This window comes from Protopterus annectens, chromosome 13.part0 (genome assembly GCF_019279795.1).
Source record: "Protopterus annectens isolate FY-2018-M chromosome 13.part0, PAN1.0, whole genome shotgun sequence".
NCBI classification, from domain to species: Eukaryota; Metazoa; Chordata; order Ceratodontiformes; family Protopteridae; genus Protopterus; species Protopterus annectens.
Window position 1 is genome coordinate 259,923,577 of NC_056747.1, and position 13,486 is coordinate 259,937,062.

General features: G+C 39.5%; 1 protein-coding gene across 1 annotated transcript in view; it reads left to right on the plus strand.

The window, feature by feature from the left end:
* ABCA7 (ATP binding cassette subfamily A member 7) overlaps positions 1-13,486 on the plus strand; it is an 882,362-nt gene that overhangs the window by 344,578 nt on the left and 524,298 nt on the right. The window contains exon 16 of the mRNA XM_044053819.1: positions 371-575. Within this exon, the coding sequence (XP_043909754.1) occupies positions 371-575 (205 nt within the window). The remainder of the gene's footprint in view (positions 1-370; positions 576-13,486) is intronic.

The following is a 13,486-nucleotide window of genomic DNA, read 5'->3' on the forward strand; positions in this document are numbered from 1 at the left end:
CCGAAAGATACAATAACAATAGCAACAATATATATTCTGAAACTCAAGTGACTGTCAGTGTTTAGTGACTTCATTCCTTAGCAATTTTCCAGAAAACCACAAACTTTGAGGAACAAATCAAAATATTAGTGGAAAATCTGGACATTTGAGAGAGATGGTTCCCATGTTTCTGCTGCCTCTGTGTTTGATTTCACCGCATGCTGACTCAATTTGCCCTGTAAAAGGCACGATTGTCTAATTGTACGAATAGTGACAATGATTTGAAGAAAGTATTTTTATGGAAAAAAACTGCAATTCAGAAAGTTACTTGACTAAATTGCAGCACAGCAGCAAATTTATTATATTTTATGTTCTTTTTCTTGTGCTTTAGAGCTTACTGTCACCAGTTGCCTTTGGTTTTGGCTGTGAATATCTTTCTCTTTATGAAGAGCAGGGTGTTGGCATACAGTGGTATAATATGGCTTCCAGTCCAGTAGAGGGCGACTCCTACACTTTCATAACTTCAATTTTGATGTTGCTTTTCGATGCATTTATTTATGGTGTAGCTACGTGGTACATCGAAGCAGTATTTCCAGGTAATTTGTAGTTTTTTGTTTTTTTTTTAAACTAGTCCTGATTTGCTAGTATTCACTGTCCTTTGTGCCTTGGTAGCAAAACAGGGTGAACATGGAATGTTTTCAAGTCCAGGTCAGAAGTGGGACTATAACCTCACTTGATACTGCTGAAAGATTAACTGATTTCTTTTCAGGAGTCACAGTCATCAACCACAGCAGCTACTGTTGATTACCTAAGAGCTTTGTAGATTTTTACTAAGTTTCTTGCCAAAAGAGATCATCATGAAGCACAGCCACATCACCTAATACTGGCAGGAGGCTAACAGCATTTCCTCAAGTAGTCTAGAGACTTAATTTGATTTTAATTTATAGGTTTATAGGTGTTTACTATGCTAGTGACCACAAGGGCCTTTTTAAGCCTAGGCATGCATCCTAAATATCTGATAAGTTCTGATACCCTTGATAAGTGTAAGTAGGGTCTTGGAAGATGAAACATTTACAAGCTAGGGCCTGGGAGATGAAACATTTACAGGCTGCCTGTGTCCATTAGAGAGATAGGTGCCAAACCAGGGATGGATTTCCTGTTATACCCATCCAGCTGTCTAGGTTGCACTTGAATTGGGTTAGGGAGGAACTCTGCTTCACATGGATGGGGAGCCTGTTCCAGAGACTGGGTAATCTCTGGGATACATACCTGTCTATCCAGCAGGTCCTATTTATGTCACAGAGAAGGTTTAAGTCTTTAGAATGGATAATCCTGGTGCTGTTTGTTTTGCAGATATGCAGGATGTCCATCCGACTGGGGTCTGATAATGCCCTGTATGTCAGGCATAGATCTCCCCTCAAAGCCTATAGGAGACAGAATACAGGGATAGAGTTTGGAGGCAGTCTGCATAGGATATTTTACTTGAGACTTGTATTTTTTTAGTGAGGAACCTCTGTAGACATTCCAATTTTTGAATATGCCTAGTTATGTACATACCAAAGGGGGCATTGAACTCTATGATAGGTCTGATGAATGCCAAATACATTGGAACAATGACCTCCTTGGACTTAGATGTCATACCTTTGTTTATAAGTTGTGCAACATATAAGGATTTCCTCACTGCTGTAGAGACATGATGTTCAAAGGCTAGATTACTATCTGTGTGTGTCCCTAAGTCCCTGACTACAGGGTCAGCTCCAAGGGGTGTGTTATCAATGATAGTTAGCAGGGGTGGATGACGTCCCGAAGGGTACTATTATGCATTTCTTGGCATTTAGTTTTAGTCCATGCTCTGACACCGGTTGATTGTCTTCATCATCCCCTCCTGGAGAGCATTTGTGTCAGTGTGGTATTCGATGATAGTTATTAATTTGCAGTCATCTGCAAATTTAGTCAGCCAGATACCACTGATCTTGGCCTTGACTTTAGAGACGTAAATGCCAGAAAGAAATGGTCCAGAGACTGATCCTTGAGAGACTCCACTTGACTGGCGTCTTTGTAAAGGTGGACTCCCCAATTCTAACTTCCTGGGGTCCTGTCTGTGAGCTAGTTGGCTATCCAATGGGTGACCTATGTGTTTGTACCTAAGCTTTTGAGTTGGTCAACAATGCCCGAGTGGGGTATTGTGTCCAGTCCCTTGGCCAGATCAAGGTAGTCAGTGTGAACCATTTAGCTCTAATCCATTGCTTTGTTGACCTTCTCAAAGAAGTACACTAGGCTGAGTAGCCATGATCTGTCCTTGCCAAAACCAAACCGGGTTGGGTCCAGTGTCAGGAGGTTAACTTTATCACTATTGATCATTTCCATGATAATTCTTTCCATGGCTTTACATACAAGACTAGTGAGACTTGTAGGTCTGTGGTTTCCAGGGTCTGTACATGGCCCACCTTTGTGTAGAGAGGGATGACTGTTGGTGTTCTCCATTCATGTGAGACAAAGCCTTTTTGGAAGCTATAGTTAAATAGCAATTTCAGAAGCCCTGATAGGTCGTGTTTCATTCTATTTAGAAGGTGTCCTGAGATATTGTCTGGGCCCATTGATGCAATGCTCTTGGCCTTGGAGAGAGAATTAAGGACCTGTTCCCTAGTGATAGCAGGGGGGGGGTTATTTTAGATGGTATTTCTTGAGGGGGAGAGAGGAGTAAAGTTGGAGCTGAATTTATCAGCCAGAAGGTTTGCTATATATTCTGGCTCAGTATAGGTGGCTCCATTTACAATGAGCTCTGCACACAATTGTATACTGCCTTTAAGTTGCGGACATAGCTAAAGGATGCCTTGTGGCTGTCCTTGGCCTGGGAGGCTAGGTTTCACCTCAGATATGGCGTTGGTAGACTGTATTTGTCCTCTGAGATGTTTGTTTAGTTTGAAGAGAGTGCTTTTATCCTGCAGTGTGCACCTCCTAATTTTTGCCATGATTTTCTTCCTTCTGTTATACAGCCTTTTCATTTTGTGAGTCTACCAGGGTGGCTTGTTTTTTGGATTAGTTCTGTACTTCTAGGTGGGTACAGATGCCTCTTTGCAGCTATTAACATAGTTGTACAGGGTTTTTGTGAAAAGTTCTGCATAGACAGCAGTGTTCTCTGGGTTTAGGAGACTTGAAATTTTGCCAGGTTCTCACTTAATAGCAGGAGGTTAGCCTTAGAGTAGTTCTTGAATATTCCAGGTTTAGCTGAGGGTCCAGATTTTACTTTTACTTCAAAGGAGACCATTTTGTGGTCTGACCTTACCAGGGAAGACATTACAGTAGGGGGTGTGCAGCACTCTCCCATATTAGTGAGGACCAGATCCAGTATAGCTGTACCCTGGTTGGTGTATTGGCTATGTGATTCAGGGCGTTTGTGTTTACAAAATACAGCAATGTCTGTGCCTGTATGTTTGTTGTCATATAGGATTCCCAATTAATAGTGGAGTAATTAAAGTCACCCATGAATGTGGTATTGGGTTGGATGGTTAGTGTTTCTAATACATTTAAATGCATGGTATGGGTTTCCTGGGTCAGAGAGAGACCTATAGCTGGCAAGGAAGTGATACTGGATTTTGCCTATGGTGATTTCAACATGGAGCAGCTCAAGTGCATTGTCCTGTTTGACCAGCCTTGAGGTATATATTTTTGATGTAAATAGAGACACCTCTACCTTTAGTCTCTATGTAGTAGCTGGTCTAAATGTGTGGAATTTTGTACCTAGAGTGTGACACTGGCATAAATAAAGGTACTACTAGCCCACAGTACGTCCCAGCCAGAAAAACTCCACGAGGATCTGAACCATTTAGATCAGAGGATCCACAACTTAACAGATGTTAAAACAAAAATCGACTCAATCATTGAAAAACCACAAACCCTGGACCACAACTTCAGACAGAAGAAACAGGAAAAGCTATACAGGGATTCAATACAAGATCAAAGGACATTTCCACGATTCCCAACAGGACATAAACCCCATCATGTTGTTACAGACATGAGGAACAGACCCAGCAACAATACAGGCACAGCCAGCACCCCACCACCCTCTGATTCCAACAATGAACAACAAGGAACCTCTTGACAGGTCACCAGTCAGATTTTTTAGCATGGCAAGGATTCATGTCTATCACCAAGACCCCATATGCTCATCAAAGGCCCCACACGAGGAATCGGATGCCAGCAAATATCCACACCAGAGAGAGATACCACTCAAGACTGAGAATCACCCCAGTCAAAAATAACCAAAGCAGAGACAGATCATGATAAGGAAAAAAGGACCTAAAACATCTCTGGGTCCCTCAAACGGACCTTTCGGACCAAAGATCAGCCAACAGTTACGGAAAGGTAACAAGGTGTGGAATCATTCTGCGAAGTAACTTACAAAAATAGAGATGGATATCCTCAGGAAAGGTTTGACATTTATTACCCACAAAAGACAGGATATGATCCAATCTATAATTAACCTAAAAAATGTTTTTTCAGAAGGTAAACCTGAAAATCTTTTTCCATGATAAAGAAGTCAACCCAAGAGAGAAATGGGCCAAACCTATCCGCTTCTGTGTGTCCCCACATCTGAGCGTGTCAGCCTTCGAATACAAATGTGAGGCTGAAGTAAGAAAAGCACTCACAAAGCCACCAAAAATAGATTCTTCAACCTTAACTCCATTGAAATCAAAGCAATGAAAAATCTCTGCTAGTACAGAGCGAAAAGAATTATAAAGGCTGACAAAGTTGGTGGAATCCTAATGACTGATACCGATGCTTACAATAGCAAGATCCTTGGCATAATGGACAACAACATGTACTATGAGAAGTGCCCCATCGAGAAAGTTAGAGATGCCTACCCAAAGGTCAATGAAGAACTTCTCTTCCTTAGTGAAGAGGGACTGATTAGTCAAAGGCTTCTGGACTTTTACAGTTGAACGTCCAAAGCTCCTGAATTTCTTTGGGATGCTGATGCCTCACAAAAATTTCCATGACCCTCCTTATCGCTAGTGGTGGAAGTACTACATGCCGATCTCCATCTACTTAGAAGTGCTAATCAAACCACTGGCAGAGAGTAACCCCTCATTCTTGCTTGATACAAGTGACCTGCTCCGAAAAATCAGAAAATCAAGTTAAAAAAGAATCCATTATGGCCACAGTCTATGTGTAGGCTGTGTACACAGTACTACCCCACGAGTACTGAATAGGGGCAGTTACTGAGGCTCTGGAAGCAACTACATGACCCATAGATATGAAATAGAAATGGTGAACAGGATACTGAATCCTTTTATGAAATAACTATTTTCAGTTCAATAGAAAATGCTTCAGACAATGAAAAGGGATAGCCATGGCACCCAACCTGGCCAACACAGCCCTGGAAAAATGGGAGAGGGACCATATCTACAACTCCCCTACTATAAAAAGATGTGCTGTTACTACAAATATAGGTGATAAATATTTGGGACAGCACAGGAGAGAGGCTACTACAGTTTTTCGACTACATTGGAAAGTCTACAGACTTTCTCAATTTCACTAACAGTTACAACAAAAGCGAAGCCACTTTTCTGGACTTAATATCCAGAGCGGTGGAGATGGATGAATTCACAACCTCTTTCAAAAACCCATGAGGGCCAATCTTCTGTGCCATAGGTACAGCGTGCACCCCTTTCTTACAGAAGAATGTCATCAAATCCCATTTCTCAGAAAGAGGGTACAACATAAAACTCATCAAGAACACACTGGACCTCATAATCAAAAGCAAGCACTCTGACCCCAAGTTCCTGGGCTTGGGACAGCCAAGGAAGATAAAGCAGAAAGACACCCTCAAGGAACTCTGTATGACCTTAACCTTTTCCATGGACTTCTACACCCTGAAAAACATCACTAATGAAAATTGGACTATTATCAGCAACAATCCATCCATCACCACTTTTTTGCCAGATGTCCCAAAATTCAGTATCAGGAAAAACCAGAATCTAAAACAAATTCTTGAGAATGGAAGCAAAGATGAGCTTCTCCTGAAAGATTGACCAGAAACATTCCCACGCAACAAACAAAAGTGTGGTTACTGCAAACGCCTAAGTAACAATAACCAGTTCACCTGCCCGAATACAAAGAAAAACTTTCACAGCAAGTTCTACAGGAACTGCCACACACAATGCATAGTGTACTGGGCTCAGTGCACCAAGTGTGCAGCATTCTGTGTTGGAAAAACACTGAACAAATTAAAAACCAGAATAGCCCAACACCTGCATGATATCAATTACCAAAACTCAAAACAACTCTTTAGATGAGCATCTCGGGGAATCCCATGGACATAAGTTTCTCTTTCATATCTTGAACAGGATCAAAAAAGAGGAGTTCCAAGGACCAACAAATGATTACTTGGAGAAAGGAGAACTCGAATGGCAGATTAGGCTCAATGTCAGCAGAGCCCCTGGACTGAACTCTGACATATCCTTAACCAGAGTGCTAAACCTAAGGAAGCTTCACTATCACGCCTATTACTGAGGGTAAAAGGGACCATTTTACCTGATTATTAATTGAAGTCTTGTTTATCACTCCCAAAGACGGTCACTTAATGTCTTACCATAGTTAGAAGTTAGGTGTGACGAAGCGATCTGTAACAGCACATGGGATTTTACGATTGAAGAATTCTCATTTTTATTTCTTTATTTTTATGTTTTTTAATACAGACATGAATTTTCTGACCATGATCTCCAGTTTTATCTTTTACACCAAGATTGTGTATGTAAGATCCCCTTATCTTAAACGCAGGGTGCACTTAATGGATTCATTTGCATACATCTCATGAGCCCTCTAGCACAAGAGTTTTTAAGGAATCGCACAGTGAAAACCCAAGCCTAGTCATTTTTTTTCGTGTATTTTTTATAGATTGTTTTATCTATGTGACTTGTTTTAGTTTATTAGCAGGGATTTTTACAGACACCCTTACGGTAATGGACATCAGCTGGGTTAGTGTAAGCTTGCAATCTTAATTCCTCAGTGTAACAAATGTGCTCACCTAACTTCAGAAAAGATTGCACAATAATGGAGAATCTCATTTGAAAAAGAAGACCCAAGAGTTACCCTGTCATTTTTTTTGATTGTACAGGAAAATCTTTTGCAGCATTTTGAAAAATTAAAAATCTCTATAATATGTTAAACGTGGAGCTCGACCTGTTAGTTCAATTAGCTTAAAGCTATTCTGACATGCATCTAAATTCATCAAGGAACTCACAGAATCCTAAAAATCTGTTAATATTACAACAATGCAGATGCTTGAGAAACTACAGTGAGACAGTGGGACTGGTGAGTCTTTACCATAAGTCGAGGTGCAGGAGAATGCCGCCAAGATAACTTCTCTGGATGCAGTACATCAAACAATGATGCATTAAATAGCAATATGTTTGCGAAAAGCTTCCCCCCACCCCACCCCTACCATGGAAATATTGTCCTCTGCTTTCCCTTCTTAATTTCTTAATGTAACAGTTTTGAGGCAACTTAATGATGAGATAAATGGAGACACACTACTAGTGTGACAAATAATGGCACTTGCGCCCATAAGTTTGTTGTAATTGTGACTCTCTGTAAGTTAAACATCAGACTGAAGTAATCTGTGTGCCGGCTTGCATGTGAATGAACAAGTGAAATGTCTTTGTTCAATGAATTGTAAGAGACAATAAAACAAAAAATGATTTTTCATCAAATGCAATGCGATACTGGGGGCAATAAAGGCCCTAAAGTTTCAGCTGCTGAAATAGCAAACTCTTTGAAAGTGATCACCAGTCAGTTTCACGACAATCAGTGATTTGCTGATGCATACCAATTAAAGTTATCTTGATTGATGACATACTTTTGTATTTGTTTCTCACTATGGCCTAAACCTCAGTCTCTTATTTTTTTTTTCTTTCAGTATGAACTTTATCCAGTCATTAGTTCCTTGTAATGCTGTTAGTTTCTTCTTTCTTGCATTGGCCCATCCTGTTGTGGATTATTTTTCTGATTCAGTTTCAGATTCCATGCTCCTTCGTCCCAAATATAAATACTTCCCTGAGTTGTAGCTTACTGTTTCCTCTCGCTGTCTTCCTAGTGGTAAGGGAGTCACAAGTGAAATGACTCTGCTTAGTTTAGTATTGGCACTTTTATCTGGTCTATGTTCCAGGGCAAGCTAAAACTTGGACATTTCTAAATTGTTGTAGCCCTCTGTAAAGTAGGGAAAGCCTCCAGGAACATTGGGAGACAAAAAAGCTCCGCCAGTCAATGTGAAGACCGTGCATGCAGGTCTGTGTGCCAGTATAATATAGAGCAGAGTAAACTCTTGTCAGTTATCTGTGAAGACAACTTGGTCTGACTGTTCTTGTTTGGACCACTTATCTGCCCTGTCCACTCCATTAATTCTGTGCGTGTGTCATTAGAGACCTTCAGAGTATTTTCCAACATGTATGTTCTCACTCAGACATTCACTAACCTTTGTCATATTTCAACCAAAATTCTCATCATTCTTTGCTGATGTCTGCTAAATCTTAAGTAATCTTTTTTTTGACAGTACTGAATCCTGCAACTGCATCCTAGAACAGCTTCCACCTATAACAGTGTCGCTTGTCTAGTCAGGATGAAGTAGAACATCATTATGGATTCTGTTTAAGCAGCTTTATATTTTACAAACGTAAACATATATACAAACTATTTGTCTCTTGCATAGATGTTCACACTCTGGCTGTACACACAAAATGGCACTGTAGCTAGCATGTGCCTGCCATTTATGTGAACGTTCTGGTGTTAGAGATGCTTCTTAAAGGTGCAACACACATTAGTCTACATCCTCCCTCTTTGAGAAATGACATTGACAATATTGACTAACATGCTATAGGTACAAAGTAATTTTCCATCATGCAATTATACAAAACTATGTATGTGTATGTATATATATAAAAAATATATATATATGTGTGTGTGTGTGTGTGTGTGTATATATATATATATATATATATATATATATATATATGTGTGTGTGTGTATATATATATATATATATATATATATATATATATATATATATATATATATATATGTGTGTATGTGTGTGTGTGTATATATATATATATATATATATATATATGTGTGTGTGTGTGTGTGTGTGTGTGTATATATATATATATATATATATATATATATATATATATATATATATACACACACACACACACACACACACACACACACACACATTCTCCACATGTAATCCAGCACTATAAACTCAATGCCATAAAAAAACGCGTGATTCAGCATAAATCCAGAATGTGCCACAATAATCCAGTTAATTTATTCCAAAATATATCCACAAATGAATGTTCAAACAGTGACAAAAGACAGCAGAAAGCAGTGCTGCTGTCTGAACCAGGCCTCTTACTCCGCAATCACCAGCTGGGAACAGGAGACACAGACCAATTTCGCCCTCTGGCATCTTCAGTGTGTAAAACACACACACAAAACTACGTCCAAGTTGCTGTGTATCTCACACTGGGTCTGGAAATGTGACCAAATCGTATGACATATAAATTGGAATTGGATTTAGCAACTGGGATTGTCTTTGCTGAATGTTCAACCCTAGGGACATTCTGAACATCATCAGAAACGGTCATGGGAATCCAGACACGTTCTGGAACAGGAACATTGTCTGAATCACTCTGAGATTTAGAGCCTGTATCATAGGAACATTGCTGCGATAACGGCTCTGATACAGGAAGTGGATGTCTGCGATGTCTCCTGTACTCCGCACCCTCTGATTTCACAAGATAGGATCTTGGCTCTTCAGACACATTTGTTACTTGACCAATCTGGTAGAAACCTTTCACCGTTGATATCCTCACTGTGTCTCCTCCTTTTAACGGATGAAGAAAACTGCTCAATTTGTCATAGCTTGACTTCTGGAAAGAACACTTTCTAAATAATTGGGCTTTGATTGCTTTGTTGTTTTTAGCTTTAGGCCTCAATAAACTGGAACTGATGGGCAATGTTCTAGTTTGCTTAGATAGAAGTCTCTGAGCAGGTGAACCAAGTACATTGCCACGGGGCATGTTTCTGAGACTGAGTAAATTTAAAAAGACTTGTCAAGGTCAAATTGTCACATTTTGACTACTCAAGTAATTGCTTTGCACTCTGTACTGCATTTTCAGCTAGTCCATTTAACTGCAGTTTTTTTGTACTACTAGTAACATGCACAAAATCCCTTTCTCTCGCAAATTTCTGAAACAACTGATCTGTAAATTGGGTACCATTGTCAGAGATAAGCTTTTGTGGACTTCCATGGACTGAGCAATGACATTTCAGTGTGATAACAGTAATGGACTTTAGGTTAGGTAGTAAATCGATCTGAAACCAGTTTGAATAAGTGTCTACCAGTGCTAAGTAATGTTGATTGTTCCAGTCGAATATGTCAGTGGCTACTGTTGACCAAAGTAGTTCAGGAACTTGATTTTGCTGAAATGTTTTTTTTTTTTTTTTGCAAATGCAGTTTAGTACTATTTCATACTGAATAAGAAGAAAGTACTCTATCAATGTCTTTGGCTAGAGAAGTCCAGAATACTAGTCCTCTCGTCCTTCTTTTGGTAGCTTCGGAATGTGGATGACCACAATGCAAAATCTGAATGTATTTGTATTGTAAGGAAGCAGGAACAACAATTTTAGGACCTTTGAAAATAATGCTATATTCCATGAACATCTCATCTCTGTAAGGAAAGTAGGGTTGCACTTCAGGTGGTAGACTAGATTGCTTTGACAGCCATCCAACATTGATGTAGTGGTTGAGCTTTTGGAAAATTGGATCAGTCTTTGTATGATTTCTTAGCTCTTCAAGTCTTGTAGAGAAATTCCTTGACATCGAAATCAAAAATTTCATCGAAATCAAGCTGTTCCATTGTATTTCTGGGCAGTCTGGATAAGGTATCAGCCAGATAAAGACATTTGCCTTTTGTATAGACCATTTTGAAGTTGCACTTTTGCAGTTTAAGCAATCTTGCTGGAGCTGAATGCGCATAGGCTTCTTTAAGATAGTAACTAGAGGTTGATGATCAGTTTCAATCTGAGTATCTCAACCATGAATATAATCATGAAATTTGGAACATGCAAACACTATTGCCAAAAGTTCTTTTTCAATCTGAGCGTATTGCGTTTCAGTTTGGGTAAGTGTTCTATATGCATAGGCTACTAGTCTACCCTCGTGAAGAATAACTGCACCAACACCAAATTTTGAAGCATCGCAGGAAAGAGTTACTGGTTTTTTGACATAGATTCTTAATGTAGGTGGAGTAGCAATTTTCTGCTTAAGGTCTTCAAATGCTTTCTGGTGATGTTCCAACCATGACTATGTAACATTCTTACATGGTAGCTCTCTCAAAGGTGCTGTCAAATCACTGAAGTCTGGTATAAACATGCCTAAATAGTTGACCATACCAAGAAAGCGTTGCAGAGCTTGTACATTATCTGGTGCTGGTATCTCAAGAATGGCTGCTTGCTTGTTTGATCAGGTCTAGTCTCAAGCCAATGCTAGTAAATAAATGACGTACATATGTAACTCGGGTAGTCTGAATTTGCCCTTTAGAGGTTTAAGCTTCATGCTGTGTCTAGAGCTCTCTTAAGATTTCTGTCATGCTTTGCTTTCACCATTGCCTCCGATTAACAAATCAGCTACTATTATGGCACAAGGTTAACCTGAAAAATTAGCTCCATTTCACAATGAAAGATCTCACTTGCAGAACTTATTCCAAATCACATCCTAAGAAATGGGTACTGCATGTAGTCAGTAATGAAGATTTGTGATCAAGCATCAGTTCCCAAAATGAACTTTTTGCATCTAAGACAGAAAAAAACTCATTTGGTATTAGAGCTGCAACTTCTTCGACTGTATGCATGGGATGATGTGGTCTCTTTAATGCATTATTGAAATCTCTTGGGTCAATGCATATTTTGATTTCGTCTGAACCTTTTTTGTGGGCTGCTACCATGGATGACACCCATTCAGTAGGTTGTGTAACTGGACAAATTACACCTTGCTGCACCATTTTGTCCAAATGAACTTTGACTTATGCTGCATAGCTATTGGGACTTTTTTTTTGCACGTCTGACTACTGGATTGATCTCTGGGTCTTGCTTCATAGAATACACAACTGGAACTTTGCACAACTTGTCATCAAAAACCTCAGCATACTCTGAAAAAATAGTGTTACTTAAGCTGGAACTGGGACATATCCTTATTTGCTGAACTTCTTTGGTAAAGGAAAGCAGACTTATTCTCAAACTGTCTCTGAGACCCAATAATTGACTGCACAGGTCTTCGAGCTACATAGAATATAATAGTTCTTGGCCACATAACATGAAAGCACTACTAAGCCTTTGGTTTGAATTTCTTCACCTCCATAAGCAGCAAGTTTCGCACAACTGTCACATTGTTATTCATCAGCTCTCACTTAGCAAATGTATCTGCTGACATAACATTCCACTTTGATCACATTGTTATTCACCAGCTCTCACTTAGCAAATGTATCTGCTGACATAACATTCCACTTTGAGCCAGTGTCTACTTTGAGCTCAGTAGATTTACCATTGAGCTGAACAGTACAAAATACTTCATTCTTTGCCAATAACTTTACAGCATCAGTCTTTTCACCAATCACTGATGCACCATCTACATAGAAAGCAGACTATTGCAGTTCAGCTTGATCAATTTGCTTTTTTGAATGACCCTTCTTTGTAACAGTGTGAGGCTTACTTGACTTGCAAATTTTTTGAAAATGGTTCCATTTCTTACATTTATGGCATTGCTGACCAAATGCTAAGCACTTTTCCCTTTTAGACTCATGGCTGGCACCACAGTTGCGGAAGTTAGTAATAAAGCTTGCTTTGGGTTTTGTTAATTCACCCTTGTACAGCACTGAGCATGCTCCTTTAAGTGATCTAGTCTTACAACTTGCTGGAAGATTACAGGTTTTCCTTACCACACCTACAGGGGCTACAGCTGCCATGTGCTTAGGCCTGTTTGAATGCCGCATGTTGCTTGCTGTCTACATTTGCTCTGGAGCCTGCTGAAACCATGCTCTTATCACTTGCAAGCAATATTTGTGTGCCTTTCTCTAACTTCATGAGTTTGACAAATCATAGTAGCTTTGCTCAGCATTAAATCACTGCCATGAAGCAAAGTCTTTCTCACAGCAGCATTGTTAATATCACACACGAGCCTGTCCTTTAACTCATCTTTCAAGTCACCAAACTTGCACGTTTTAGCTTTATTTCTCAGGTCAATACTATAAGCTGCAAAAGTTTCTCCTTGCTTTTGATCTCTTGTGTAAAACAAATGCCCTCTGTAATGCCATATTGATCTGGTGGTTGCACATTTTTCTAAATTTGCACTTTAAACACTTGGGGCCTTCCCTTGATTCAGCCTGTACAATAATATGATGATTTCCCCTTCACCTTCATACACTGCTGGTACATATACAAATTA